Raw genomic sequence first — 27,672 nt, forward strand, 5'->3', positions numbered from 1 at the left:
ATTGCTCCCAGTTACTCTTGACAACGGGGATCAACGGTAACTGATGTTTCGGAGATCTCAACCATAAAGAGAACGTATTTATTGTTTTAAGACAATTTGGTAAGAGTTGCATTATATTTGCTTTCCGTATCTTGCGTCATACGATTGGTGTATATTACTTTGTCATATAAGAATAAGCAGTATATCGCAAATATAAACGTTTCTAACATAGTTACATGATGGAAGACTACCTGTTTCCAATATATGATAGTGCTCGGAATACTTTTGACACAATCAAATGTTTTGTGTGAAACGTTTGTTTGCAGCTGTATTAATGTACGTCTCTCCAAGCTGAATTATCAGTGACAATTTATTTGATATCAAATATTTTTAAAGATAATACTATTATAAACAGATTATAGGCCTCATTCATTAAAATTATGTCAATTCAATCCTCAGTTGATTTGTGCCCAGAACATGATTTTTGGTAACATCATTTTTGGTTTACATACAGCCAAAATAACAAATATAATAACTTGATATCTATAAATGAAGACAAAATGAAATGAAGAAAAAGAGAGAGAGAGAGAGAGAGAGAGAGAGAGAGAGAGTAATAAAAATAGGTGAAAATTAAAGACTGTGATTCTGTGTGAATGGTTAAGTCATCTTAAAACATTTACTGTTGATAATGAAGTCCTGGGCAGATTTGAACATGCAGGTGTACTAAGGTTTGGATCCCAATATAATAAAGTGTTGCAATTAAGACTAAAATTATTTTTTGCTTGATGCACATTAAATATGTAGTTTCATTTCAAATCCATTTTTAGTAAAGGAGACTATTTTTATTCAATTAGAATATTCTATTCACAGTCCGATGCATTTGTGTGCATTAAAAAAAAACCCACCAAAAACAAAAACTACAGATTTTTTTCTTGCTTTTTTTAAAACAGATTTTTATACAGAATGTGAAAATCTTTAACAGCTTACTTCAAAGATATTTTACGTTGTGCTGACAACTTCATAAATTATGTCATTTAGCTATACTAATTTTATTTTTTCTAAATATATTTGTTACTGCTTTGAATTATGCTACAGTATACTAATTATACTTTTTTCTCTTCTGGTTTTTTTCAGAATAGTCAATCAAAATGTCGATTGCAATAGCCCAGGCCAGGCACATTTTTGGTCTGAGACCTGGAGTTTCAGGGGCTATTTGCTATCATGATGAACAAACCATTGTTTATGCATCAGGAGCCAACTGCATCTTGTACAACACTGATCAGAAAGTGCAGAAGTTCATTCCTGGGACTGATAAAAGTCAAGGAATAACAGCTCTTGCAGTGAGCCCAAACAGGAGATATGTTGCAATTGCAGAGAAGAGCGAAAAGCCAACTATAACCATCTATGATTTGCATTCTCTACGGAAGAAGAAAGTTCTAACATCACCAGATGTTACATCTGACGAATATGTCAGTCTTGCTTTCTCTCCAGATTCCAAGTATCTTGTAGCCCAAGGAGGAAAGAAAGATTGGATTTTACTGTACTGGACATGGGAGAAGTCAAAAGTCATGGCAACAGCCAAGACCTCAAATCCACTGAATACAGCAGAAGTTTATCAGGTATCTCATTAGATGTTGTACCTATTTTATTATGTTTTGTTTACTTTATAAATCGTAAGCGGGCAGGACATAGCCCAGTAGTAAAGCACTTGCTTGATGCACGATCGGTTTAGGATGAATTCCCATCTGTGGGCCCATTGGGTCTGTGCTTCACAACTGATGTAAAAAAAGAAGAAAAAAAGGCTGTGGTATGTACTATTCTGTCTGTGGGATGCTGCATATAAAAGATCCCTTGCTTCTAATCAAAAAGACTAACCCTTTGTATGGTGGCAGCAGGATTGTTTCCTCATTATCTGTGTGGTCCATAGTCATATGTCTGACACCATATAACTAATTAAAGTGTGTTGAGAGCATTGTTAAATAAAACTTTCCTTCCTTCCTTTTTAATTGTAAAGACAGAAAATCATTTAACAAGATCAATCTTTATATTATTGTATAATTATATTTATTAAAATAAATTTACAAATCATATAGAATTATATTGTGGTATAATTTTAGTTTTAAATAGAAATACTTCTGTAAATGAAACATTTAAATACATTAACATCAGTATAACATGAGGATAACTAATTTGATTGCCATATGGGTGTAATTAATGTTATAATAAATTATATGTTTTTATTACAGGTGAGCTTTAACCCTCAAGACAACACACAGCTGTGTGTAATAGGTAATGGCATCTTTAAACACTTCCGCTACAGTGAAGGAAACCTCAAGCCATTCAATTTCATGAAGATGGAGGCCCAGAATTATCTCTGTCATGCATGGGTTTCAGAGGAACGTGTTGTTGTGGGAACAAGCACTGGTCATCTGTTGCTGTTTGAAGCAGGAGAGTTAAAGAGTGAATTTGTTCTTGCTGAAAAGAAAGATGAAAAGTAAGTATATAATAAGTTACTGGGCTATGCAAGAAACACTGTACTATCTATTATATATATATATAGAGAGAGAGAGAATAACTGGTTACTGCCTTAATAAGATATCAGCTTTATCCTGTAAAGGTTAGAATGGCGAATGCTGTGAGGCTCTATCGAGCAACATTTGCCATTTGACTTGAGCAGGATAAAGCCGATATCTTAAGGAAGTAAAAGGTTATTTTATTTATCCTGCAATCCTACAGGAATAGTCAGAAAATCATTATTTATTCCATTTTTGTGTTTGCAAATTCAGTCTTTTCAACCTAGCAAGGCTTTTGCAGTATGACGTTGTAAGATGCTAGCTACATTCTGTCACATTCAAAAAGCATTTCTAAACTTTTAATTCATAAATAAATATACACATTTTGTATAGAGATAAAAAAACAAACACCTAAAGGTTATTTGTATTTATTGTACTAAAATGATTTAAAAAGTCTGTTTATTGAAAATCTAGTCTTAAATACTCGAGTCGAGTCGGGCTTATCGGTTATGTCACGTGACCTATATTTTTGTCAGTGTTCGAAAATATAGATATTTGTCTTGTCATCATATCTTGCCAATGTATACAGTGATTGCAGGATAAATATATATATTTTTTAATATCTAGGTTATCACAAAAAAACAAAGTGAATCTGTATGTCCCAGATACATGTAGTGACACAAATGAATTTCATCTAGAATAGTTATTTTGCTGCTTGTATATTACCACAATTGTTAAGATACCTTGTTTATATTACCTAAACAAATCATGATTAAAATCACTGTATAAGAACATTAAAAAAACCCTCCACAAAACACAGACATAAAATTGTTTTATGCTTGTGATAAGTCTGTTGTACATATGCTATTTCAAACCAAGTTATTTTGAAATTACCTTTTTTAGCTTTTTTTTTTAATAATACTTCCATACCATTCTTTTTTCTTGTAAATAGTTTATTAATATATTTGACACTGCAAACTATTAACAACAGAAAGATATATTTTTATTACCAGTCAATTTGTTTGTGTTTTATGTTAAGAAAATATGTTAAATTCTAGAGAAGCAAAACAGTGATTGTGTGTTTATTTTAGAACTGAAGAGGGTATCGTATCAGTTCCTGTACAGGTTACAGCAATTGTGGCTTACTCGAAGGGCTACGCATGTGCTTGTGGACCAGGGACAGTGCACCTTTTTGAGAAAACTGATGACAAGGATTCATTCAAAAAAGCCAGAGAGATCAAGGTGAATATTGGTTGTAATGCACATGTAATGTTTATAACAGAATGTTGAAAAATAATTGATAACATCCAATAACTGAATAGTCTGACTTTCAGCTTATAAATATTACACTGTGGTTTTACATAATTGTATAAATAATATTTCCATACACTTACCTTTTCTTGACACCAAATAGTTGATGTGTATTTTTTTGTGCTGGGGTGTCTTTAAACATTCATTCATTCATTCATTCATTCATTCATTCATTCATTCATTCATTCATTCTTTAATTCATTCTTTAATTCATTCAGCTTATAAATAAGAAGCTTGGTTACATAAATGAGAAGAAGAAATTAGAACTATCTTAGTTCTGACCATTACTGTGTCACACAAATGTTTCCAAAATTAAATTTCCCCCAAGATGTTTGCATGTATTACATAACATTAATGTAAATATAAAAATTCACCATTTATGTTTTAATAAAACTCTTTGGCAGATACCCCCAGACAACAACAGTGCAGACCCAACTAAAGCCCAACAGCAGATTATCAAATGTTTGACCGTCAGCCCATCTGAGGAGATTCTGGTAGCTAGCACTGACTGCAACCAGCTGTTTTACCTAACACTGTCCAGTGCTGATCTCGGCAAGGTATTGTTTTATAATGTTTCATGTACATATTTTGGAAGATTGTTTATTAATGTGAATTGAAATAATAAAAAATTACTCATTATTGTTTTAAAATATTGCTTTTGGCTCACAAATACCAATGATCAAACTAATGAATTTAAAAAAAGAAATTTCATTTTTTTTTTTTTTTAATAGTCAGGTTATTTAGGAATTGAAAAATGCAGAATAAAAATTTGTATCATATTCAATATATCGAACCAGTATCATACCATATACTTTTTATAACATTAGTATTCTGATGTTAATTCTAATGGCAATAACAAAAGTAAAAAAAAATAAAAAATAGACACCACAAGGTTAGAGATTTCCTTCATTGTGACTTATCTGTAAAGATATCAGAATTTAATGTGTATAATATGTCTTTCCATTTCAGGGAGATCAGGCCACATTTGAAGTTTTAGCTCAGAGTTTCCACCATGGTCAGATTTTAGGCTTGGATGTCTGTATCAGAAAACCTTTGATAGCTACGTCATCAATGGACAGATCTGTCAGGATATGGAATTATGAAACATGGTACAGTGTTATATATATTAATTTCATATAAAATCAATTTTTTCTTTAGTTCAGATTTGAGTTTTTCACCTGAATTTGGAATCAGAATTTGTATCTGAGTGATTATTATGCTGAAATATTATGGACATTTAATATATAATAATAATTTGATTTTAAATTATTTGTTTGCCTAATTGTTAGATTTTTATATTAGATATCAGTTACATATACATGTGTATTGTTCTGATATGAAACCTTTTCTATCATTGCAATTTAGTCTAATTTGTCTAGTTTGAAATTGTTGCTGTACTATTTTAGTTGGTATTTGTCACTATTGCTGGTCATTTAAATATGCATTAAATGTGTATTGAGTTTGTAAAAGCAGTGCTTTAAATTGTAGGCTATCAAGAGTTCAAAACTTAAGAATTTTTAGTCATGCATAGACTAAATGTTGGTTTATGTCCAATAAAATTTTAAAAATGAATGTTCAGAATGTTTGGCCTAAATGTTAATTTATTTCAAGTCTGGTCCGTAACCATATGTCTGATGCCATTTAACCATAAATAAAATGTGTTGAGTGTGTTGTTAAATAAAACGTTTCCTTCCTTATTTCAAGTCTGGGTAAAAAAAGAGGTTCGCATATATGTTTGTTGAATTTTTTTTTAATTTTTTTTTAACAATCATGAATGTTAAAGAAGCAGTTATGATAATGAATATTACTAATTACTAAATGTTTTTTCAGTAATCTTGAACTGTACAAGGAGTTTGCTGAAGAGGCCTATGGTATTGCCCTCCATCCCTCCGGCCTGTACATCCTGGTCGGGTTTAGTGATAAACTACGGCTGATGAATCTTCTCATTGATGACATTAGGACATTCAAAGAGTTCACAGTGAGAGGATGCAAGGAGGTAAGAACTTTTTATTTAATCTTTGACCATTTGTGGATATATATTTTTTTAGTCCCCTACCGGTCCAACCAGAGGGACTATATATTTTGTCTCTGTCTGTCGATCTGTTAATCTAGCCTACATACAGAGTTCCAGACTTTTTTTTCAATACATTATCAAGGTATTGACCTGATATTATGTGTATTACTTTATCTTGTACAGTTACTGATCAAATTTGAGTTTCATGCAAATTTACCCATTTGTTTACAAAGTTATTGCCCTTGAACATTGTGGGCCCCAATTAATATTATTAATATGTATTAATATTGCTTTAGCAATACTCGCAGAATGCTTGTTTAAATAATGTTAGTATTCCTTTTTTCTTTCTTTTTTAAAGTAAAAAATGTATCCATGTCAGGATATAACATTAAAATAATGGTCACAATGGAATATGAATATTTGTTAAATATTGATGTCTTTGTGACAGTCATTCATGATCACATGAAATTCTTTAAATATGTTTTATTCTTATTGTTTCAGTGTATTAAACATTCATTGATAACAATAATTTAACATCATAATTTTATTTGTTTATTTTTCAGTGTGCTTTCAGCAATGGTGGCCACTTGTTTGCCGCTGTTCACGGCAATGTCATACAGATTTATTCCACCACCACATTTGAGAACGTGTCCAATCTGAAAGGTCACAATGGCAAGGTTCGATCCATCATCTGGAGTTCCGACGACAGCAAGCTGGTATCATGTGGTGTGGATGGAGCAGTGTATGAGTGGGAGCCTTGCACTGGAAAGAGGCTGTCTGAGTGTGTACTCAAATCCTGCAGCTTCACTGGTGTCGCCGTTACTCCTGATGGCAAGACTACCTTCGCTGTCGGCTCGGACAAAACACTGAAGGAAATTGCAGATTCACAGGTAAGACTCTTAATGTTTAGTGTAGGGCCTCCACGAGTCCAAAATATTGGACACGAGTACCCGACACTTACACTAGATGATAATGAGACTAAGGAATAAAGTAAAATAGCATTATGCATCTTAATTTCAACGCTGAATATGGATGCCAAATCATGCCAGTGTATTGAATTCCACACATTTTCATAGCCCTATAATGTAACCGGCTGCAGTGATTTGGCAAAATGACATACAAAAATATAATTAAATGAGAGTACTTTTCCTTGCATGGGTACTCGAGTCCTGTGAACAGACTCTAGTCCTGCTAGACTCGGCCTATACTCGAGTATTCACAGAGACCCTAATTTGGTGTGGGCAGTTCATGCATGTTGTATTTGTTGATAACCTTTCTTGTCTTTTCTTAGTTGAAGCATTGATACAGGAACATTAATGTATTTTTAGAACCCTTTAAAGTAGAGTGTGGCATTTAGTATTTCTTAAACACCATTTAACATAAAAAGAACGGATTACATGTGCATTAAGTTTGGTTATGAAACATGTGATGAGGTTGCACATTTACATTTGTTTTTTGACAAGCAGCTAGTAAACAGAATGATTACATTTCAGATTCTGAGAGCGGTTACATCTGGTGAAATGACGTTGAGCAATCTGGCACTGTCTCGTTCAGGACGTATGCTCTTCACTGGTACCGTGCGTGGCACCTTGTGGTCCATGAAGTTCCCGTTGACTACACCTGGTGAATGGCAAGAATACCAAGGCCACAGCTTGGCAATCACAAAGGTCTGTGTGTTAAATATTAGTGGTTTTGACAAGATTTCACTATTTATCCTGTTGTTGTAATAATTCTAAAAACCCAGTCCATTATGGACTTAACGATTATTGTTTTTCAGGTTGCAGTCAGCAGTGTAATATTTTTAGGTCACTGTACATTCACAGGGCTCATTCTGTGCATTGCCAAATACCTGTGCATTGCCAAATACCTGTGCATTGGCTACAAGTGGCTACAACATTTAGTCTTTGGCTAATAAAATATTCCTTAAATCAACCAGATTTTAATAATTTTCAAAAAATTCTCTAAATATTAAAAAATTGGCTTAACCGAAATTTGTTCCAGTGTGAGTGCTGTATTCATTAAAGTGATCAAACTGAAATTGTACAATTCCTTTTCCATCACAGTAACGTGAAATATATTGACTTGACTACAGTTTCCATAGTTGATTGGAATTTTGGTAAGTACCCAATGCCCTGACTACCTAGTATATTACAATGACTTTAAATTACAGGAAGTTTTATTTTTGAATTCCAAAAGAAAAAGTATCAAAAAACATTTATTCCTTTTTCTTCTTTTTTCCCCATTGTGAGTCCATTGTATTGCGGTTCTTTTCTGTTCTTAGTGTTTAATGAGACTTATTTCTTTTTGTTTTTCCAGATGAAAATCACATTTGATGACCAGTACCTAATTACAGTGTCAGAGGATTCAACCATTATTCTGTGGAAGATTCAGGACAAGGAAGGGCGTGGTTTAAAGCGTGACAAAGAAGTTGGGTGGGCAGAAGAAATTCTCATTACCAAAACTGACTTAGAGGAGAAGGTAGTCATTTATTACAGAATTATTTAATATTTAAAATTTCATTAAATATAAATAATAGTTTTTGTTGTTAATTTAAGACCTATAAGTAATTTGTCACTGATAATTTACGTTCAGATGTGAAATTAAGAAGACCTCATACCTCCTTATAGACATCAGTGGTGTTACACATATATTCACAAAGTATTTACATACACTAAACAATTGCAATAAAACTTCTATATTTGTAAATATTTTAAACAGAAATCTAGACAATACAATTGATTAAATATGGAACAATTTTGTCAAGCAAAATCCTTCATATGATGAGTATATATTGGAGAAAGAAATGGCTTAACTGCCTTTTCTGTGTTGAATAATTTTCACAACAGTTTCTTAAACCTTCATTAGGAATAATTTAATATTAAACACTAGTAACAGTCTTTGGTTCTGTTGCTGTGTCTGGAGGATAGGCAAACTGAAGGTACAAGCATAACATGGGGAATATGTCTTTCTAAATGTGCATGAGATTTCTGTAAAGGTTATGTTGGCCAGTATTAAAGACTGTAACACTGCCACTTGTATCTCGTGTAGAACTCTATGATGGCTGAGCTGAAGACGCGGGTGGAGGAGCTGAAGATGGAGAATGAGTACCAGCTGCGACTCAAAGACATGAACTACAACGAGAAGATGAAAGAGCTCACCGAGAAGTTCATCCAGGAGATGGAGTCACTGAAAACCAAAAACCAGGTCGGTCTGTCTGTGTATGTGTGTAAACTGATTAGATAGGAAGTTATTCATAGTGTTTTAATTCACCTGTTACTACAAGGTTACACAGTCCGTTAACCCGTATACTGCTGCATTATTTTTGCAATCTATAAAGAATTTTCACCTCTTATAAATTTCTAGTAATATATTAAAATCTGTTGACATTTTAACATGAAATTACACACATGAATTCCATGATTAAAACGATGCTAAGTGATATCGTAGTGATGACACTTGATATGTATACACGTCACTAGCAGGATACAGGTTAATATATTTATAATCATTGTATTAAATTTGTTTAAGATGTAGATTTATTTTTAATGGAAAATCCCCCCCCCCCCCCCCCCCCCCCCCCCCCCCCCAAAAAAAAAAACAACCAAAAAATCCCAAACAAACAAACAAACAAACAACAAAAAGCCCTTAGGCAATGAATTTGTGTAAGTTTTGGGGAAATGTCACCAATTAAGTATGATATAAAAGGTACAAAGTCCCAAAATAGCCCTCACTCTGTTGTTTTGATGTGGGTGGATTTTTTGTTGTTTTTAGTATGCTAAGTGTTTTGGTCCAATTTTGATTGACAGGTTTTGAAGACCGACAAGGATAAGGAGGAAGCAAAACATGAGGAAGAGATGTCAGAATTAATGGAGAAGCATGCTAAGGAAATGCAAGATCTTGGTGAGAAGATTAATATTATGAGAATAATTTCATCAGTTTCCTTTGCTTCCAGTTACCAAATAAATTATTAATGGATATGTTTTCAAACATGGCACATATATTGCTTTACAAACCACAATGTTTAAAATATAACAGTTTGTTGGCATTTACTTTATCATTGAAAGAAGATGTGCTTTAATATGACCAATAATTCCAGCTCTTAATTAGATGGCTAATATGCATATGTCAGCATTGTGGAATATAATCACCAATTTTGAGATCTGTTTTTACACACTATTAAAACCTGTGCTAAAGTAGATTACTTTCTTTACAATATCCAATACATAATGTGTCAAAATGTAATGTCAGTCCAAAAAAATAAAAAGGTTCTTACTTGGCAAGTTGAGGGTGAAGAAGGCTGATGCAGTAGTTTTTCACAAGAATCTTAATCCTTAATTTTGTGTCTTTCAGAGTCCGCCAACAACCAGAAGCTGATGCTTGAGTACGAGAAGTTCCAGGAGCAGCAGGCGAAGATGATGAAGATGCAGGAGGATTACGAGCGCCAGCTCACCGAGATGGACGAGAGCAAACAGCATTCACTGGAGGAACTCACCGAGTACTATGAGACCAAGCTGCAGGAGATGACCTCCAGGCTGGAACAGGTCCGTAGTAGCACCAGTTATTACTTCATGCACCTGGCTTTAACATTACTAAATCCTGTACCTGTACTATGTTTAATATTTATATCCAATTGCAATATAGTATGACAAATTTAATTTCTTTTCTACTTAACCTGACCTCAAACAATGGCATATTTCCCATGGGATATTAGTCTGGTCCAAACATCTTAACAGCCAATGGGATGACCGGAAGAGTAAGCAGTGGACTTATTGGAAGATGTTAGCCATCCCATTGGCTGTTGGGATGTTTGGATCAGACTACTATTCCTAGGGGAATATGCCATTGGTTGAGGTCAAGTTAAGTATTATTAAAAGAGAAAACACTGCAAGTTTTCTACTTTGTTTTCATCCTGATTAGGCAGACAATTGCAAAACAGTTTTTTCTAAGTAGCTAGCAAATTTACATCATTGTGACCCTCAGTATTATGATGTCTAATAAGTAAACTACTGCTATACAAAGTTGGTCTGAGTGTTCTTAGGCAAAAGTTATTCAAGTCTGAAAATCACAGATGTATTTGTTTGATATATATATAATCAAATTCAAATTCTTTCAATGAAATGTAATAAAAGCTCATTGTTTTCAGTGAAGTCTAAACTATATTTGACAGATTCAAATTCAATTTACTTTTTATGATTTGCTAAATGAGGGTTTAAAATCCTGATCATTGATCCTAAAGCTAGGATCCAGTCTGCTATTCTCTGAAGTAACCATCGTTATTTTATCAGTGATCTGTGTGATACATCGTCATTACTAAGTATATTTATATATTTTCAGGCCAAGGATGAAGCTAGCCAGCTAACTCGTGAATATGAGGAAACAAAACACCAGATAGAAGAGGATGCGGATCGTGAAATTCTCGACATCAAGAACAAATATGAACGCCGATTAAGAGATGAGAAGGAAGCTAACATGAGATTAAAGGGAGAGTCTGGAATTATGAAGAAAAAGGTATTGTTATTGCTAACAAAGACAAAAATTTACAAATAAAGGCATTCATTAAAGATTGTCTGTTTGTATAAGTCTGCTGTTAACATCATTTACATAGTCTTGTTATTTTTTGCAGATATATTGTAATCCAGAAATATTATTACTATTTTTTTTTTTATAATGCTAAAAGTCATAAAAATACCTTTTAGCTTTTTTTTTTTTTTTAACCTTAGATGACAGAGGCTATAGAGATGCTATTGGACATTATGCACTGTTCATGAACCAGATTCTTTGACCATGATTGGCATTTTCAACAATTTACATTAAAAAATAATAATTTCAAATTATTCAATGATAGACATTACAAGAAGAATGTTATTGTATAGCGTATTATATTGGTATATATTTATTTATTTATAGTTCACAAGCTTACAGAAGGAGATTGATGACCATAAGGAGGAAATCAAGAAACTGAATGCTGAAACCAACAAGCTGAACAACATCATCAGAAATCTGGAGAAGGACATACAAGGCCTCAAGAAAGAGATCCAAGAAAGAGATGACACCATTCAGGACAAGGTTAGGCTTGACATTGATCTCACATGTTGATGTGCTTTAATTATGAAAAATATATGATAGTCTGTTACATGAACATTTATTTTACTTTGTGATATTAGTTGACAACTTTGACAGTTTCAGAAGTGTTGGCAGTTCAATCTTTTGATAAAGCTTTATTGTTTCATTTTTTTTTTTTTTTTTTTTTTTTTTCATTGATCTCATTTGTTCATTATAGGAGAAACGTATCTATGACCTGAAGAAAAAGAATCAAGAGCTGGAGAAGTTTAAGTTTGTGTTGGACTACAAGATCAAGGAGCTCAAGAAACAGATTGAGCCAAGAGAGAATGATATTAAAATGATGAAGGAACAAATACAGGAGGTGGGTTGAGCACTTTTCTAATAGCTGTTTCTCATTTATATTTTAATTTTGATACAGTTATGCAATTATTTTAAAAGATTGTTTCTAAAATTGTGCTAATTGTCAGATTTTTCAACTCTAATCTGAATAATGACTGAATTTTCAACTCGAATCTGAATAATGACAGAAAATTTAATCTAATAGTAGTATATTTGACAGCCTTTTATTGTAAATACAGTCATTAAAGCAAAAATGCTTAGTTCGGGGAATGGTTTTGATGAATTGTTCTGCATGAACACCTTTTTTATGAACTTTTTTTTTTTTTGTCTTCAGAAGTCATCAATTTAATGTAGTTTCACATTCAGTAAATAACTGACATTCATTCACTCAAATGTTACATTTATCGTCCAGTTTAATTTAAAAGTTACTTTATGTTGGTTTAAATGATTTTTTAAAATTGGTTAAATTACAATTAATTTTTTATTATTATTATTATTATTATTATTATTATTATTATCATCATTACAGTAAAAAAAGAACTGTGAATATATGTGATCACATCTAGAATTAAACATTCTTCTAGTATTGTCTCTGAAATGTTATAAATATGTCATTACTGAGTGACTGTGTTGGATATTTCAGATGGAGAGTGAACTGGAGAGATTCCACAAACAGAACACACAACTTGAACTGAACATCACTGAACTCCGACAGAAACTCAAAGCTACAGACAAGGAAATGCACCAAGAAAGACAGAGGGTACTGAAACAGTCAAATACTCGAATTAGCACTTAGTTTCATATTTCCACCGGTTAAGGGGACAAATTCCTATTTTTAAAAAAAGAAGAAAAGTCTAGTGAATTATATTGATATTTTCCGAAAGTTTTTTTTTTTTTTTTTTTAAATACTAGTTATTCTGTGTTCCTTTCTTGTCCCTTTAGGTTGGGAATCGTAACATAATAACACTGCTTAGTTCCATGTTAATGGCATTAATAAAAAATATAATAATTCCAATAAATCATTAAAAAAATAAGCTTAAGTGTTATCCAATACAAGTCTAACAACATTGCTTAATATGGGTCTAAACCCAATCTGATTATTCTGTGGACTGTTTGCCCACATCACAAACTGTTATTTGTTATCTACTCGGGTACTGTGCTTTTGTTTTCTTCTGCCCCATCTTAACATACATCCTTTAGAATCAAGTACCATTTTTTTTTACCACCTACCAGTATGTCCGTGCACAAGTTTTACTACCAGCCTCTGTTTATTCAAGATGATATGTTTTTCAGGTGCGTGATGTTGAGGCCATTGTTCGCCGCTTCAAGACTGATCTGCACAACTGTGTGGGATATATCCAGGACCCTAAAATGCTCAAGGAAAGCATCAAAGCTCTCTACCAGAAACACGTGCAGGAAGATATTGTAAGTGGACTGGGATATAGAGACTACTACACGAGTGACCATTAGATATCCTTTATGTTACAAGCGAGTTGTATACGTTTTTAAACAATGAGTTGAAAGATAAATGGTATCTAATGGACACAAATATAGTATTCTGTTTCTTAGATATTCTCAAAAACCAGGTTTTAAACAAATATAAACATCTTTTTTAAATAAAATTTAATTACAGCCCTTTAACTTGTAGCTAACTTACATGTCAGGTTAACTATTCAGGTCACAGATCAATTAGTTTTGATGTTGCCTTTTTTTATTGGATGGTATGGCTGTTATGATTGGGTCATCACCTAGGAGCAGCCAGTTATAAGTCTTTAATTGTCATCACACACGTTATTAGTAATTTAGTATGTGTTATCAAAAATAAGGAAATGTGTTCTTACCAATGGGGTGTAAGGAAAGAGAGAACAAAGAAATGTGTTCAAAAAGGTAAATAATAATTTATTTAACCCAACAATTTCAAGACACTGCTTACTTGTATCAATTTAAAGTGACCCATTGAAAGGAAACAATTTTAGCTATCCTCAAAAACTACAGCCATGCTGGTTCTGGGGCGAGTTTCTTGGGCATTAGTAAAAGGAAAAAGCACATGTAGATCAATTTTTTTTGTCTTGTCATCCCATTTCATCAAATTCATTACTAAAATCTGAACATCAATCTAGCGTAAAACTTTATTGGATGGAGGTGTTGTAAAAAGTGTAACAGTATACGTCAGTATAATTGTTTTTTTTTTTTTTTTTTTACAGTTGTTTGTTTGCTTATTATTTATTTAATATTTACTTCTTGTTATTTGTTTATTTATTGCATGAACATAGATTTTGCATGTTTCAAGCAAGAATCATTGAGTTTTTAATAAGCTTTATTTATATTTATTTTAAATATTTCAGGGATGTACATTAGAAATATTACTCTTATTTTAAGTTGTCCATGGTGAAAAAGGATACAAAAAAAAAAAAAATGGGGGGGGTGGGTGGGGGGGGAATGGGATGGTGGTTCTGATGGTTAATGGTCATAAGAGTATAACAGCAATATTTTCAGCTCAGAGATATATGTGATGACTGGAATCTTGAATACATAATAATGATTAGATTGTCTTTATTTCAAAAAAGAGTCTATTTAGGCAATCTATCATTGTGTCATGAAAATAAAATAAAGAGACAACAAACAGAAACATGCTTTGCTTTTGATTAGCATCTTACATGATGAAAACACTTCTAACAAACAAGTTCCGGATTGAAATTGCCAATGACGTAATTTTAAACAACATCTTCTGTAAATGATGTCATCCGACATGATTATGAATAATTTTTCTGCAACATATTCCATTACTAAATGTGTTTTTAATTATAATCTTTTTTAAATTGCTAATCTAATAACTGTTTTAATGTATGGCAGACCGAGTCAGCAAGTGTTGATGCAGATATTCAGAAGGAATACAGTCGTCAGCGTGAACATCTGGAGCGATCTGTGGCGTCACTGAGGAAGAAACTGGAAAAGGATTCAGAAATTCACAAAGCCGATAATGTTCGCATCATGCAGGTTTGTACTCAGCTGTTTTTATGAATAATTATGGATATAAAAATTAGCTTGTCTTAGGTCTCACTACACAGATCACTTCCAGGTGAGAGTTCATTCATCATGGTCCACTATAGTTCCTAATTGTGGCACATGTTATGGTTCACATATTCACTTCTAGGAAATGGTGAAGAATTAAAACAATAGGTATGTTTAATGGTAAGCCTTCTGGCTGTATTTTGCCCATGTCATTTTGTAATATTGTGCATCGACCTTTTGGGATATGGGTATATAGCGCAAGTGACAGCCGGAGTGAATCGGTTAATGAACCACCTGTTCGGACCGGTACTACAGCCAGATGCGGTCATATAGCAAAAAACTGAGACGGAAATGTTCACAATTTTGGAGTGAATATAAATGCTTATATAATGTATGTTCACAATGGTGTATGTTGTTAGTGCCAACGAGAACCCGTTCTATGGGCAATCTTCGATTGAAGTTGGGCAGTTTAACATGGGTTTCAATGGCAGATGACATCTGTGTAGTGAGACCTTAACACTAGTGTAGTTACCAATTTGTAGGTCTTAATGTGTTTGGGGTTTTTTTTCTTTCATTTTCAAATAATACTAGTATATTGTTTTTTTGTACATTACGCAAAATACTCAAAATTTCAACAAAAGATGTGACATTTTAATAAACATAAAACAGATAATATACATCAAAACATGATAGTAAAATGTTAAAGACAATGAATAATCATGACTAATTTACAATATTTACTTCCATAGAAAAATGTTTCCCTCCATAAGGTAATACATGATTTACATCAATAATGAATATTCATGACTAAGTTACAATATTTTACTTGCACAGGAAAATGTCTCCCTCATTAAGGAAATAAATGATTTACGCCGAGAGCTGAAACTTGCCCGTACCTCTATTCATGATCTGGAAGCCGTTCTCGGATTGCACAGCACCAACAACAAGAAAGCAGACACGGCAACACTGGCACAGCTGACCGCAAAGAACCCCAGTGCAATGATGGAGAGAGATTTGGCAGAGAAAAACAAAGTGATAGAAATGCAGCGTTACGAGATCAGTCGGTTACGAAGTGAAGCGACGAATTTTGAAAGTGGTTCTAGGCCTCCCTCAGGAACAAAACTGCTGCCCATACAGAGTTCAGCTTAGCTGGTGGTTGTAAAAAAGGAACATGGTAAAGTTACTGAATTTGGTCAGAACTGACAGTAGACAATTTTGAAAACAAAATGTAAACTGGTTTTTTAAAATGTTTTGCCAAAAATAGCATTCTCATCTATCAAACAGTGGTTTTTCCTATCCAAAGAGAAACACTATTGCAGAAAGATTCATACTTTTTTAAAAAAATGTTTATGAGTCATTTACATCGTTTGTATTTTTACACGAATTATGGTCATGACATGGTGGCTGCCCTTCTGGAAGAGAGTGGCGACAACTAGGTGAGCTTCACAGAGCTTAGGGAGTTCCTTATTTTGTGACTTATAAAATTTTGAATAATTTATCCACAAAGATGCAATTTTTTCAGATTTAATAACCATATTTCCAATATAATCTCCCAAATGTGTGCTATAAGAAATATTTTTTAAAATTCCATTATGTTTTTTTCTGTTGTTGAAATGTTTTATCATGTAACTTTCATATATAACTTATTACATTCAACAAAAAAAAACGCCACTTTTAAAAGTTAACATAAAATAAGTTGGGACTACCATGACTACCGACAATAACAGAAGCAGACTTGGTAGTGAGTGCAGTGCATAGCAATCAAATCGGCTAATTATGGTAAACTAGTATCCAACTATTTTTGAATACATTTTTATGTGACATTGAAACACTCGGGAAATAGTAACATAATTACAGTATTATTTGTTCAAGGTTGCTTTTCTGCCAGGTTAGTCATTTATATACATATGTGGCTAAACATTTTATAGCACACACTTTTAGATAGTTTTGCTTTAGATAAAGTCCAAACACAAACTGTGATATTTTGTGAATGTTTTTATTAATGTCTACAATAATTTATGCATTCCATACTGTATATTTAATGTGTTGTTTATATGTCTGTGACATAGTACATTATTGTTGCCAAGATGAAACAAACACTGGAAAATAATAGTTCCAATATTTATGCCAATGATTTGAATAAAGTATTTTTCAAAAGAGAGTCTTCATTACGAAATATATGTACATGTGTACTAGTGATATGCATTCTTGAATATATGGCATGTTGCCCTATACCATTGTTTTGTTTATTGGAAGACGCCATCGGGTTAGGTTTCTGACAAATATTTAGCAAAACGTATTGATACGTTTTGCAAATGGATAAAAGTGAAATTATAGAATCAAAATAACCATGGTAATTCACATTTTTAAGACTACAGGTAGTACTAAACTAAATAACTTTTGGCTGGGTCAAAATTTGAGGTGCACCAAACTTTTGATAGAGAAGTGAACAGCATATGTCCTGTGATTGGTGATAAATGTGTGTTGGTTGTAAAAAGAAAGAAAAAAGTTTAATCTGGGAAAAACATTGTAAGCAATTTTATTTCATCTGGTACCACTGTGTCAAGTAGCCTTGTGCTTGAAACATGTATGGGGTACTTGTAAAAAAAAAAAAAGTACTCTAATTTTGTGCAGAACTAGCTACTTGACTTGATTTATATCCATGACATTTATGTCGATTGTTTCACTGCAGGTAGGAGTTTTAGCCACATATGTTATTATTGTCGTCTATGTAATCTGATTTGGTAGTATACGCTCTACAGTGTATTGTACACATTCGATAGATTAAAAGATAGGGTACCATAAATGAGGTCATGTCAACACAGGCATATGGATGTGGCATCTGCCTACCAAATGTCAAACAAATATGGACATAGGTCCAATATTTTGGCTATCAAGTGTTCCTAATGAAAACTGTCAAAAACTAAATGGAAAAACCTTTATCCGTTTCAGTTAGTTCAAGCAAATATTTTGCTACAGCCATTCTAGGCTTTCCCCTTCCCAAGTGAAATACCTCCCCGTTATGAAGACTTACAAAGTTCCAAAATCCTCAAGAATGTAGTTTTATTAAGCAGGGCGGGATGTAGCCCAGTGGTAAAGTGTTCACCTCGTGTGTGATCGGTCTAGAATTGATCCCCATCAGTAGGCCCATTAGGTTATTTCTCAGCCCAGCAGTGATCCACATCTAGTGTAACAAAAGTCACAGTACTAATGTTGGATAGTGCATATAAAAAGATTCCCTTGTTAATAAAAAAAAGAGAGAGTAGCTCATGGAGTGGCAGCAGTGGGTTTCTTCTTTAATTATCTGTGTAGTCCATATGAAGGATCCACGGGAATAACCTATGATGTCCAAACAGACAGTCAGTATTATAAGTCGTGTGTATGTCGAGGTCACAAGGACACACTAAATTGGAAACCTACAATTATGGTAGGCCATTAAAGGTAGTTGGTCAATTATGCTTTCTTAGGCATAAATATTCCACAATTGCAGAGTTGTAAACATTCAAATTAAAAATATCACCTTACTAAAAATGTGACATGAACCCTTCATATGTTAGACCTCATATAATCATAATTAAAATGTGTTGTTAAATAAAGCATTTCTTTCTTCAATGAACAGACATTAATAGTGAATAGAAGCATAGAGGGTAAGCACCTGTGATCAAGTTAGTGTCGTACCGATCACAAGCACCCACAAGCTTGCCATCCTGAAATCACCACTGGTTTCTGCACATCGACAATTAAGGATCATCCAGAGTTGACCATATTTTGTTGTTCATGTGTCACCTTCATAAATTATTACTTTGATATAAATATGTGGTAATACTATAATAACTTGTATGTCATATATGTTTTTTTTAATTGCTGGTAAGATGTATTAAATGAGTATATAATAAACAATTTCACCTACATCAGTTCTATTGTGCATGCTTGTGACCACCCCATCAGTGGGCCCATTGGGCTATTTCTCCTTTCAGCCAGTGCACCATGACTGGTATATCAAAGGCCATGGTATGTACTATCCTGTCTGTGGGATGGTGCATATAAAAGATCCCTTGCTGCTAATCGAAAAGAGTAGCCCATGAAGTGGTGACAGCGAGTTTCCTATCTCAATATCTGTGTGGTCCATAACCATATGTCTGACGCCATGTGTTGAGTGCATTGTTAAATAAAACATTTCTTTCTTTCTTTTTGTTTGTGACCAACTCACTTGGGAGTGAAATTAGCTGTCCCATTATTACAAGTCATAATCGGAAAGAGTAGCCCATGTTGTGGCGACAGCGGGTTCCTCTCAAAATCTGTGTGGTCCTTAACCATGTCCGACGCCATATAACCGTAAAGTGCATCGTTAAATAAAATATTTCTTTCTTTTTTGTTTTCAAACCATGAAATGTTTAGATGAAAACATTTACGATAACTATCACTAAATTCAAAATAGAATTGTATGTAACTTATGGAAGTTGGATCCAGTACCCAAAATAGTCAATTTAGAGGAAAGATGAGTATTGGAAATTTTGCCGATTTGTATACATTTAAGTTGAATGAAAATAAATTCTACAAGTCGTTGAACTATGGTTCATCATTGACAATTCTTATTTCACAATATTCAGTATTTCCACAGTGAATCTTGCATTAACAGCTCTTGGCTAAATACTTAGTAGGACAACATACTGGTATATAAACATTATTTTGAAACATTTAACAAAACATGGAAGTTGCTGTGGAACAACATGCAGTTAATTCCAAGATAGATGTGTTACAAAAACAATGCAAAACAAACACGGTGATATATATATTTTTTTTCTTTATTTCTTGAACCCGACATAGAGAGGATCAGGGTTTTTTCCTTAAGTTATTTCATGTGTGAAATGCTCAAATTTGCATATGAATAATACAAACCCTAGAAAACAATGTCAAATGTCATTGAGCAAAGTATTGATGACAGCATATCAACACTCATCAAATTTTAGATGGATACAACAGTAAATCAGAAAAATTGAGATGATCATTCAAATAAACTTCTATACAAATTTACAAATACTTAAGCTTGAATATTTCCAAATTTAAAATTTGTTCGAAGATAGGCTCAGTTTCGTAGCAGAATCTCAAAAACAAACCGCTGTAAAATGCTTCACCACTAAAACCTGTAATTGTTTTAGGTGATGGATCATGATTAATTTAATTTAAGGGGAGCATAACACATTGCCTCTACTTTAGGACACTTTTTTTTTTTTTTTTCAACTGTGAGAAAAGCTATTTATTAGTTAGTTGTCTTTGAAACAAAAATGAGTCATGAATCAATATCACTTGAGACATTTAACAATGTTAGAGGTGTGATTCCTTCCTGATTAGTGCTATTTTCCCCTCCTTGAAACTGAGGAGTACAATTATGGCACTTCTAGATTTTATTTTTCAAAAATAAACATCTGCCACTATACATAATACAAAACTATAACATAATATCACCTATATTAAAATATACTTTTTTCTTCCTCAACAAACTTGGCCTTACAAGACAGCTTATGGATAGCAGAAGTGAAATATTTAAGTTTCCCGTTATAGTTAATCTAAACAGATTGTCACGAAGACAAGAAAATATATAAAAGTGAATTAGAAGGAGATGAATAATAAGTTTTCTGGGAATGTGTCTGTTAATTTGAACTGGAAACCTTCATGATGGTTATTACAACACCTGTTGAATTTTCACCATAAAACATGTATTATATTATGCTTTTAAATGTAATAAATACTGTGTGCATTCTATAAAACAAAATACTAAAAAAATAATTCTATAACATTTATTCTTATAAAAATCATTCATACTTCATAAATGGTCAGGATTGATGACAAACAAACTGATATTGGATTATTAATGTAAAATGGGTATTTTTCACAAGTATGTAATTTTTACATTTTTTGTGACTGAAATTTATCCACTAAAATTATACCGATGAAAATAATTATTACCTTTATTATAAAAACACAAAGCTGGCACTGGTGTCAGAATAATAGTTCATCTTTAATCTTTGGTAAAGTACAAAACAGAACAGAACAGAAGTTTATTACACTAATATACTGACATTTGTATTTTGAGCTTGAACTACCAGAGAATGCTTGCATTACAATGACCAATCAAAAGTAGTAATAAAATAATTAACATATGTAACATCAATAGTGGCAATATTCTTCAAATTTGCATAATCATGTTTGGAGGAGGTAAATGATTTTTGTTGCCAAACATTTATACCAACAATATAAGTGTAAAGTTTTATAAGCAAGATTAAGCTAATTAAACTGCATTGAGATTACATTGGATTGCACTACTCATCACAACAAAGGGAAAAAGATTTTTCTGCATGACACAGTTGTATGTACCAAAGTGAGGTGATTTTTACACATAAATAGCAGTTAAAACAAATCTTTAAATGTTTATATCTGAGAAAATTATAAACCATGAACTAAATATATTTTAAGAAATCATAAAAAATATTCCATCCACAAAAAGTGCCTGTTTTACAGTATATCACAACCAATTGCAAGAAAAAATTATTCATATAATTGTGGCATAAAAGGATTTTATGAGAAAATTATTAGAACGAAGACTAACAAAACACTCATTATTATTTCATCACAAAACACTCATTATTTCATCTAATCCAGTACTCTGACACTTGGCCTTATTTAAAGATTCACGAGAAGAAGCCGTCTAAATTATAAAAGGAATGATTGATTTTCGACCACGTGGGTACTTGCTGAATTCTCGTCGATAGTTCTTGTGTTTGCCAATGGCCCATATGGTCATCTGAACAAATCCAGCCAGTGTAAAGAGCCCAGCTGGAAAAAAAAGGGAACAAATATTAGTTGGAAAAAAAGTCCTGGATATTTTGCATTTCATGAGGACATTCACTATATATGATTAAAAATGAGAAATGTTCTTTATTATATAATTGTTTTTTGTTACACAAGAATTACATAGTCAAATCTACACAACCAGACACTTCTATTAAAGGGTCTGTGTTAAAAACAAAAAATTTGATTTAAAATGTAAAGATTGTATCTTGAGCTACATGTACATGCCGATAAAGAAATTACACTCAAATAAGTTAATTTAGTAGTAGAAACATTAATTTTATAGGAGAACCCATAGAGGGAATGAATGAATGAATACATGAATGTTTAACAACACCCAAGCATGAAAAATACATCGGCTATCGGGTGTCAAACTATGGTAAATGCAAAACATTAAACCCACAGAGGGAGACCAACCAGTTAAATGTGTAATGTCACAGTTTTGCACGTGTAGTCATAATTCTATAGTGAATTATGCAAACATTGTGTAGGATCAATTGATCTGTAATTATTGATCCCAAACAAATGTAGCAAAAGTACTGAAATATGGCATTTGTAACTGTGATAATGCACTTTTAATGAGACTGGACTAAATTAATATTTTTAAACCTGGCAGACACTGAGTCATTATGCTGAAACTGGTCCACGCCATGACCTCGTAGGTATAGTTGGGGCATGACACAACACTGAACAGCCATGTAAAAGGATTGGAGTCAGCATATGGGATTTTCCTTTCTTTCGATCCTGAAATGGGGAAAAAGGTAAAGTAGGCATATATGAATAAGAACTATCTCACAACTGCATAAGGTTTTCTTCTCAGGAATATACTGTTTAGGTTTTACTTTTTATTGTTCATTTTAAAAGGCTTCCGATGTTGAAAACAATTTCACTGTAACATATAAAAATTTGGGAATTCCACAAGCAGAGTTTAAAAAGAATTATCTCTAAGTTAAATGCAGTAGATCTTTTCAAAGAACCTTTTTGATTTAATAACAAGTCACTGTTAAAAAACCCATTTCTAACATGTAACCAAAGCCAATGTTATCACATATATCCAAATGACATTTCTTACAGCCAATGAAACACTGCTGGCATTTAACTGAAAGTAGGCTTAATGCATTTAGAATGATTGTTCACCACTGAAATGGTGTTGGGTCACGTCAAAAATCTACTAACGGAGACTAGGTCAGAGTTTCAGATAGATTAAATTTCAGTCAAATTTTCATTCAAGATAAAGTAAAATACTCTACCTGCAGGACGAAGATTCCTTAGTGCCACATGAACTGAAAAATTTCCCAACTCGGCAAACTGAAAACAAAAAACAATAGTAATGTAATCATTCTTCAACTCTGATGAATTTTTGGAATGTTTTTTTTTTTTTTTTATTAAATAATAGTATAAACAAAAATAAAGGTACTCTCATAGTCTCATCTTGTGGCTGTATTTAAAGGACATATGATAACTTGCTCTTAAGACATTTTTGGATTTCCCAACATTCCATTCAGTTCTTTAAGATTGTATTATAAATTTTTGTGGTATAGAAAAGGTGAGTTTTCTCTTGCTCCAGGGGTGGGATATAGCCCAGTGGTTAAAGTGCTCACTTGAGGAGTGGTCGGAATGGGATCGATCCCAGTCGGTAGGCCCATTGGACTATTTCTTATTCCCGCCAGTGCACCATGACTGGTATATCAAAGGCTGTGGTATGTGCTACCCTGTCTGTGTGATGGGGCATATAAAGGATCCCTTGCTGCTAATGGAAAAATGTTTCAGGTTTCCTCTCAAAGACTGTCAAAATTACCAAATATTTCATAGCCAATGATTAATACATCAATGTAATCTAGTAGAGTTGTTAAAGCAACTTTAATTTTCTCTTGCTCTAATCTGTGTTAACCATGAATTGCATGCCCAGAACAGCAATGGTCCAATAAAAAAGAAACAAACTGGTTAAAATGGATCCATTTCTATGTTAAAAATATATTTCTCTCTCAATTAAATTGTAACAAATACAAACTATGTTAATACTTACAATAAACCCTGCAAGACCAGCATAAAGTTGCTTATCTCCAAACACTGAAATAAATAATAACAGTTTAGTTTTTCTCATAAATTGGTATCATGATGTTCTTCTAAAACCATAATTTTTTTCATTCAATTAGTCTTTTAGTTTCTCAGTGATGCCATAAAACATAGAAACCTTGGATTGTTTTCTCTCTCTTTCACCAACTGTTGTTTGGACAAGTCAAACGGGATTTAGGGAAATATGCAATTAGTGAGAGATTAGGTTATGTTAAAAAGAAATAATAATCATAAATATTGGTTTCCATTATAATAAAGATTAATGCAGAACTGACTATTAATACATAACAAGAACTAGTTTAGTGAGACAAGTGTTTAGACCCGAAATATAAATTTTACAAATCAAAGGAAAATAAATTGTTGAGACTGAAAAACTAAATAACTGAATGGTTCTCCGATACTGCTAAAATGCCCATCTGAAAATGGCTATTACCATATTGAAGGAAATATTTTATTTAACGACGCACTCAACACATTTTATTTACGGTTATATGGCGTCAGACATATGGTTAGGACCATACAGATATTGAGAGAGGAAACCCGCTGTCGCCACTCCATGAGCTACTCTTTTTCGATTAGCAGCAAAGGATCTTTTATATGCACTATTCCACAGACAGGATAGTACATACCACGGCCTTTGTTACACCAGTTGTGGAGCACTGGCTGGAACGAGAAATAGCCCCATGGGCCCACCAACAGGAATTGATCATAGATCAATCACGCATCAGGCGAGCGCTGTACCACCGAGCTACATCCCACCCCTTACCATATGGATTTCACCAGTTTCTGAAGAATGGATGGTACAAGTTTTAGAGCTTGGTATACTACCAGCAGATTATTGCTTTCTGCTTTCTTGAGAAAAGTTACTTTTTCTTTCTTTTATATTTCACAATTTCTTTTATTCACAGATCCTGTTTACAAGATCTCACTCCCAGGAAGTGTTAGATGGTGTACAAAATAGAAAAATCTGACAATTTGATCATAACATTGATATGTACTAAAGTTTGATGAAAATAAAGAGCTTGAAAGGTAGAGCTTAAATATTATCAGAAAAGCATAAAGAAATAGGAAAAGGAATATAGCAATAATGTGAGTAAACTTACTTGGGGGAGTATACAATGGGTGGTTCACAAAGTAGGCTACAAATGCTGCAAAGCCCCAGTAGTAAGCTGAATTCTGAAAAAGGGGACATATTAACAGTAAGACAAAAAATTTGAACCCAGCTAAAAACTAAATTAAAGATAAATTGTGATTATGTTATCAGTGGTGGGAATTGGTGAACTGTAAAAAAGAGGAAATCTAGAGGGGTCCTGGAAATTCTTCAAATCCTAGCTTAAAATCTGTGCCATCTGACACATTTTAGAGGAAAGGACGACTAAAATGTGAGGAAACGCAAAGTTCCACGAGAGGAAAACAGCTGATGTGAGGAGAATTCCCAACCCAGTGTTACAATTAATATTACTTAATAATGCAAAGCTGATCAGGAAAATGGACTAATGAACATATTTTAAAATGCCACTAAACATCATGTGTCAAATTTACAAAGCCTATTTATTTCTTACACGCATGTAACTAAATACATTTACAATGGTTAGACACCTGCGTTTAAGAAAAACACGCTTCGTAAATTCGGCCCAAATATACACATCCTGTTAAAGAAGTTTACCTTAAAAATGTTTGTTAGAGGCATGGTTCCGTGGGAGAACCTGTGTACAAATACAGTCTCCAGAAGACGTTTTGCATAGTGGAATGTCCAACATGCAGCTGCAATACTGTAAAAAAAAAAAAAAAAAAAATTGATGAAGTAAATACCGGGTAATAAATCACTGAATGTGTTTTTGGGTTTTTTTCTGGTTCTTATATGAGAATAGTTAAAATTTGATATACACTTATTGCTAGTATTTCACAAAGGAGATGTCCTGACCTAATAGTCATTTTGCAGTTGAATTTAGGTACAATGTATGCTGTCACCAACTTCATAATATAGTCTCATTTACTTTTCTTAAATATTGTATTTCCATATGTAGCCACTTGAAAGAAACTATGTTAAAGTTAATGTTAAAAGTGTTATACCAAACATCACATATTTAGCATTATATTACGTGCATGTGCATAAAATCTAGACTGTTGTCAATGAACTTTCTTGGTTGGTTCAGATCATGCTCCCCCAGAAGATTAAAAAAAGAATGTTTGCTTTGAGTGGGGGTTGAGAGTGTTCACCACCTAAAACCCAGCACTGCACACGAACATGTACATAAAGATGTATTTTTACACAATTTGCTTGATTAACTACTAACAAAAATCAGCACTAACACACACACACACACACACACACACACACACACACACCTAACAGCCACTGTAAAATCAACAATAAACATATATGCAGTATGATGTTGAAATGATTTAGTCGGTAAAAGAAAAGAAAGAAATGTTTGTTTGACGTTACCTTTGGCATATTGTTCAATTAACAGTCATCAGATGTTTAACATATGGTAATTGTAACCCTTGGTTTAAATAAAGAGAGATGAAACTGTAGTTGCCACATGGCTATTCTGGCCACATCAAACTCAGCTATACAAACACTGTTTTGTTAAAACTACTAAAATATTTTATACATTTTTAAAAGTACATTATTCATTTTGTCTAACTTTCATCTGAAAAATAGATTATATTTATCTACATATCTATTATATTTAAGTAAGGAAGAAACTGTGTATATTCACAAAGAGGTTATTTAAAATCTTGTGCTCCTTACTGAACTGCTTTAGACACCGGCTGGGAGGCAGCACCTGCTCCATAGATGATGGCTGGTCGAATGTAGAATGAAAGGTAGATCACCAAAGGACCAGCATACTCCGTCAAAAATACCTGCCAGATCAAAGTTGGCATTAATAAACACTGCATGATGTTTACTCATTAGTCAAAAAAAAGAACAAAAGAACAAAGAAATAAACATATACTATTAAAGTACTGTATAATGTGTTTTATATATAGTCTGTTGCCCGGTTTCGGTGATTGCGTCATTTATGCACAACAGTACGTACATTTGAATATTTTTTATGAATTTGACTTTTGCATGGGGACAGTAAACAAATGTCTGTTATATTCACAGAAATGTTCATAAAAATAAAGTTAAAACGAGCAAAGAAAGCAAGACTGAACTTTACCCTCTAATAAACACGGCATATTTCTTAATACCTTTTTTCTCTGATTTTCAAAGACTGTAATTTGCAACAAAACTTAATTTTAAAATCTATTTCTGTCTGTTCTCACCTGTACTAGTATCTGGTTATTGAAGTCACATGATTGTCATGGCATCTGCTGATAAAACTCTCTTTACAGATACATGCCAAAAATATATGGTCCGTATATGTTTTAACATAAATATCTTTCTGGATATCTGTTTATATATTTATTAAAACTCAAAATGCAGCTTATATTTTTTATCCAAACAATTTTACCATTATAACCATTCATTTGCTCAACTAATAATACAATTGCAAGACATCATAA

At 32.9% G+C, this 27,672-nt stretch overlaps 2 protein-coding genes across 3 annotated transcripts in view; one reads left to right on the forward strand and one right to left on the reverse strand.

Annotated features, from left to right (window-relative positions):
• The first annotated feature begins 23 nt into the window (after positions 1 to 23).
• Positions 24 to 25,203, forward strand: LOC121374302 (cilia- and flagella-associated protein 57-like). Of its 2 annotated transcripts, XM_041501353.1 has the most exons (21): positions 24 to 99; positions 1,114 to 1,598; positions 2,226 to 2,473; positions 3,584 to 3,734; positions 4,208 to 4,360; positions 4,773 to 4,912; positions 5,634 to 5,799; positions 6,381 to 6,707; positions 7,311 to 7,484; positions 8,134 to 8,295; positions 8,866 to 9,021; positions 9,624 to 9,717; positions 10,168 to 10,358; positions 11,152 to 11,325; positions 11,725 to 11,883; positions 12,098 to 12,241; positions 12,863 to 12,979; positions 13,513 to 13,644; positions 15,073 to 15,216; positions 16,066 to 16,405; positions 25,065 to 25,203. In XM_041501353.1, exons 2-20 carry the CDS (start codon positions 1,128 to 1,130, stop codon positions 16,378 to 16,380), a joined length of 3,618 nt encoding a protein of 1,205 aa, XP_041357287.1. In that variant the 5' UTR covers positions 24 to 99; positions 1,114 to 1,127; the 3' UTR covers positions 16,381 to 16,405; positions 25,065 to 25,203. The 2 variants fall into 2 exon arrangements, with proteins under 2 accessions (XP_041357287.1, XP_041357286.1); XM_041501352.1 differs by lacking the exon at positions 25,065 to 25,203 and having other exon boundaries at positions 16,066 to 17,463.
• Positions 20,021 to 27,672, reverse strand: part of LOC121374304 (very-long-chain enoyl-CoA reductase-like) — an 18,945-nt gene continuing 11,293 nt past the window's right edge. Inside the window, exons 6-12 of the mRNA XM_041501357.1 lie at positions 26,915 to 27,027; positions 25,823 to 25,928; positions 25,260 to 25,332; positions 24,107 to 24,150; positions 23,331 to 23,388; positions 22,690 to 22,824; positions 20,021 to 22,065 (exon numbers count right to left, since the gene is read on the reverse strand). Of these exons, the coding sequence (XP_041357291.1) occupies positions 21,938 to 22,065; positions 22,690 to 22,824; positions 23,331 to 23,388; positions 24,107 to 24,150; positions 25,260 to 25,332; positions 25,823 to 25,928; positions 26,915 to 27,027 (657 nt within the window). The 3' untranslated portion in view covers positions 20,021 to 21,937. The remainder of the gene's footprint in view (positions 22,066 to 22,689; positions 22,825 to 23,330; positions 23,389 to 24,106; positions 24,151 to 25,259; positions 25,333 to 25,822; positions 25,929 to 26,914; positions 27,028 to 27,672) is intronic.

This window comes from Gigantopelta aegis, chromosome 6, assembly GCF_016097555.1.
Source record: "Gigantopelta aegis isolate Gae_Host chromosome 6, Gae_host_genome, whole genome shotgun sequence".
Lineage (NCBI taxonomy): Eukaryota > Metazoa > Mollusca > Gastropoda > Neomphalida > Peltospiridae > Gigantopelta > Gigantopelta aegis.

Bases quoted from the DNA above. Each gene is read 5' to 3' on its own strand.
- LOC121374302 (XM_041501353.1), top strand. From the start codon at position 1,128: ATGTCGATTGCAATAGCCCAGGCCAGGCACATTTTTGGTCTGAGACCT. The intron at 8,296-8,865 runs GTAGTCATTTAT...TATCTCGTGTAG, and splicing joins AAACTGACTTAGAGGAGAAG to AACTCTATGATGGCTGAGCT. The intron at 9,022-9,623 runs GTCGGTCTGTCT...TTTGATTGACAG, and splicing joins CACTGAAAACCAAAAACCAG to GTTTTGAAGACCGACAAGGA.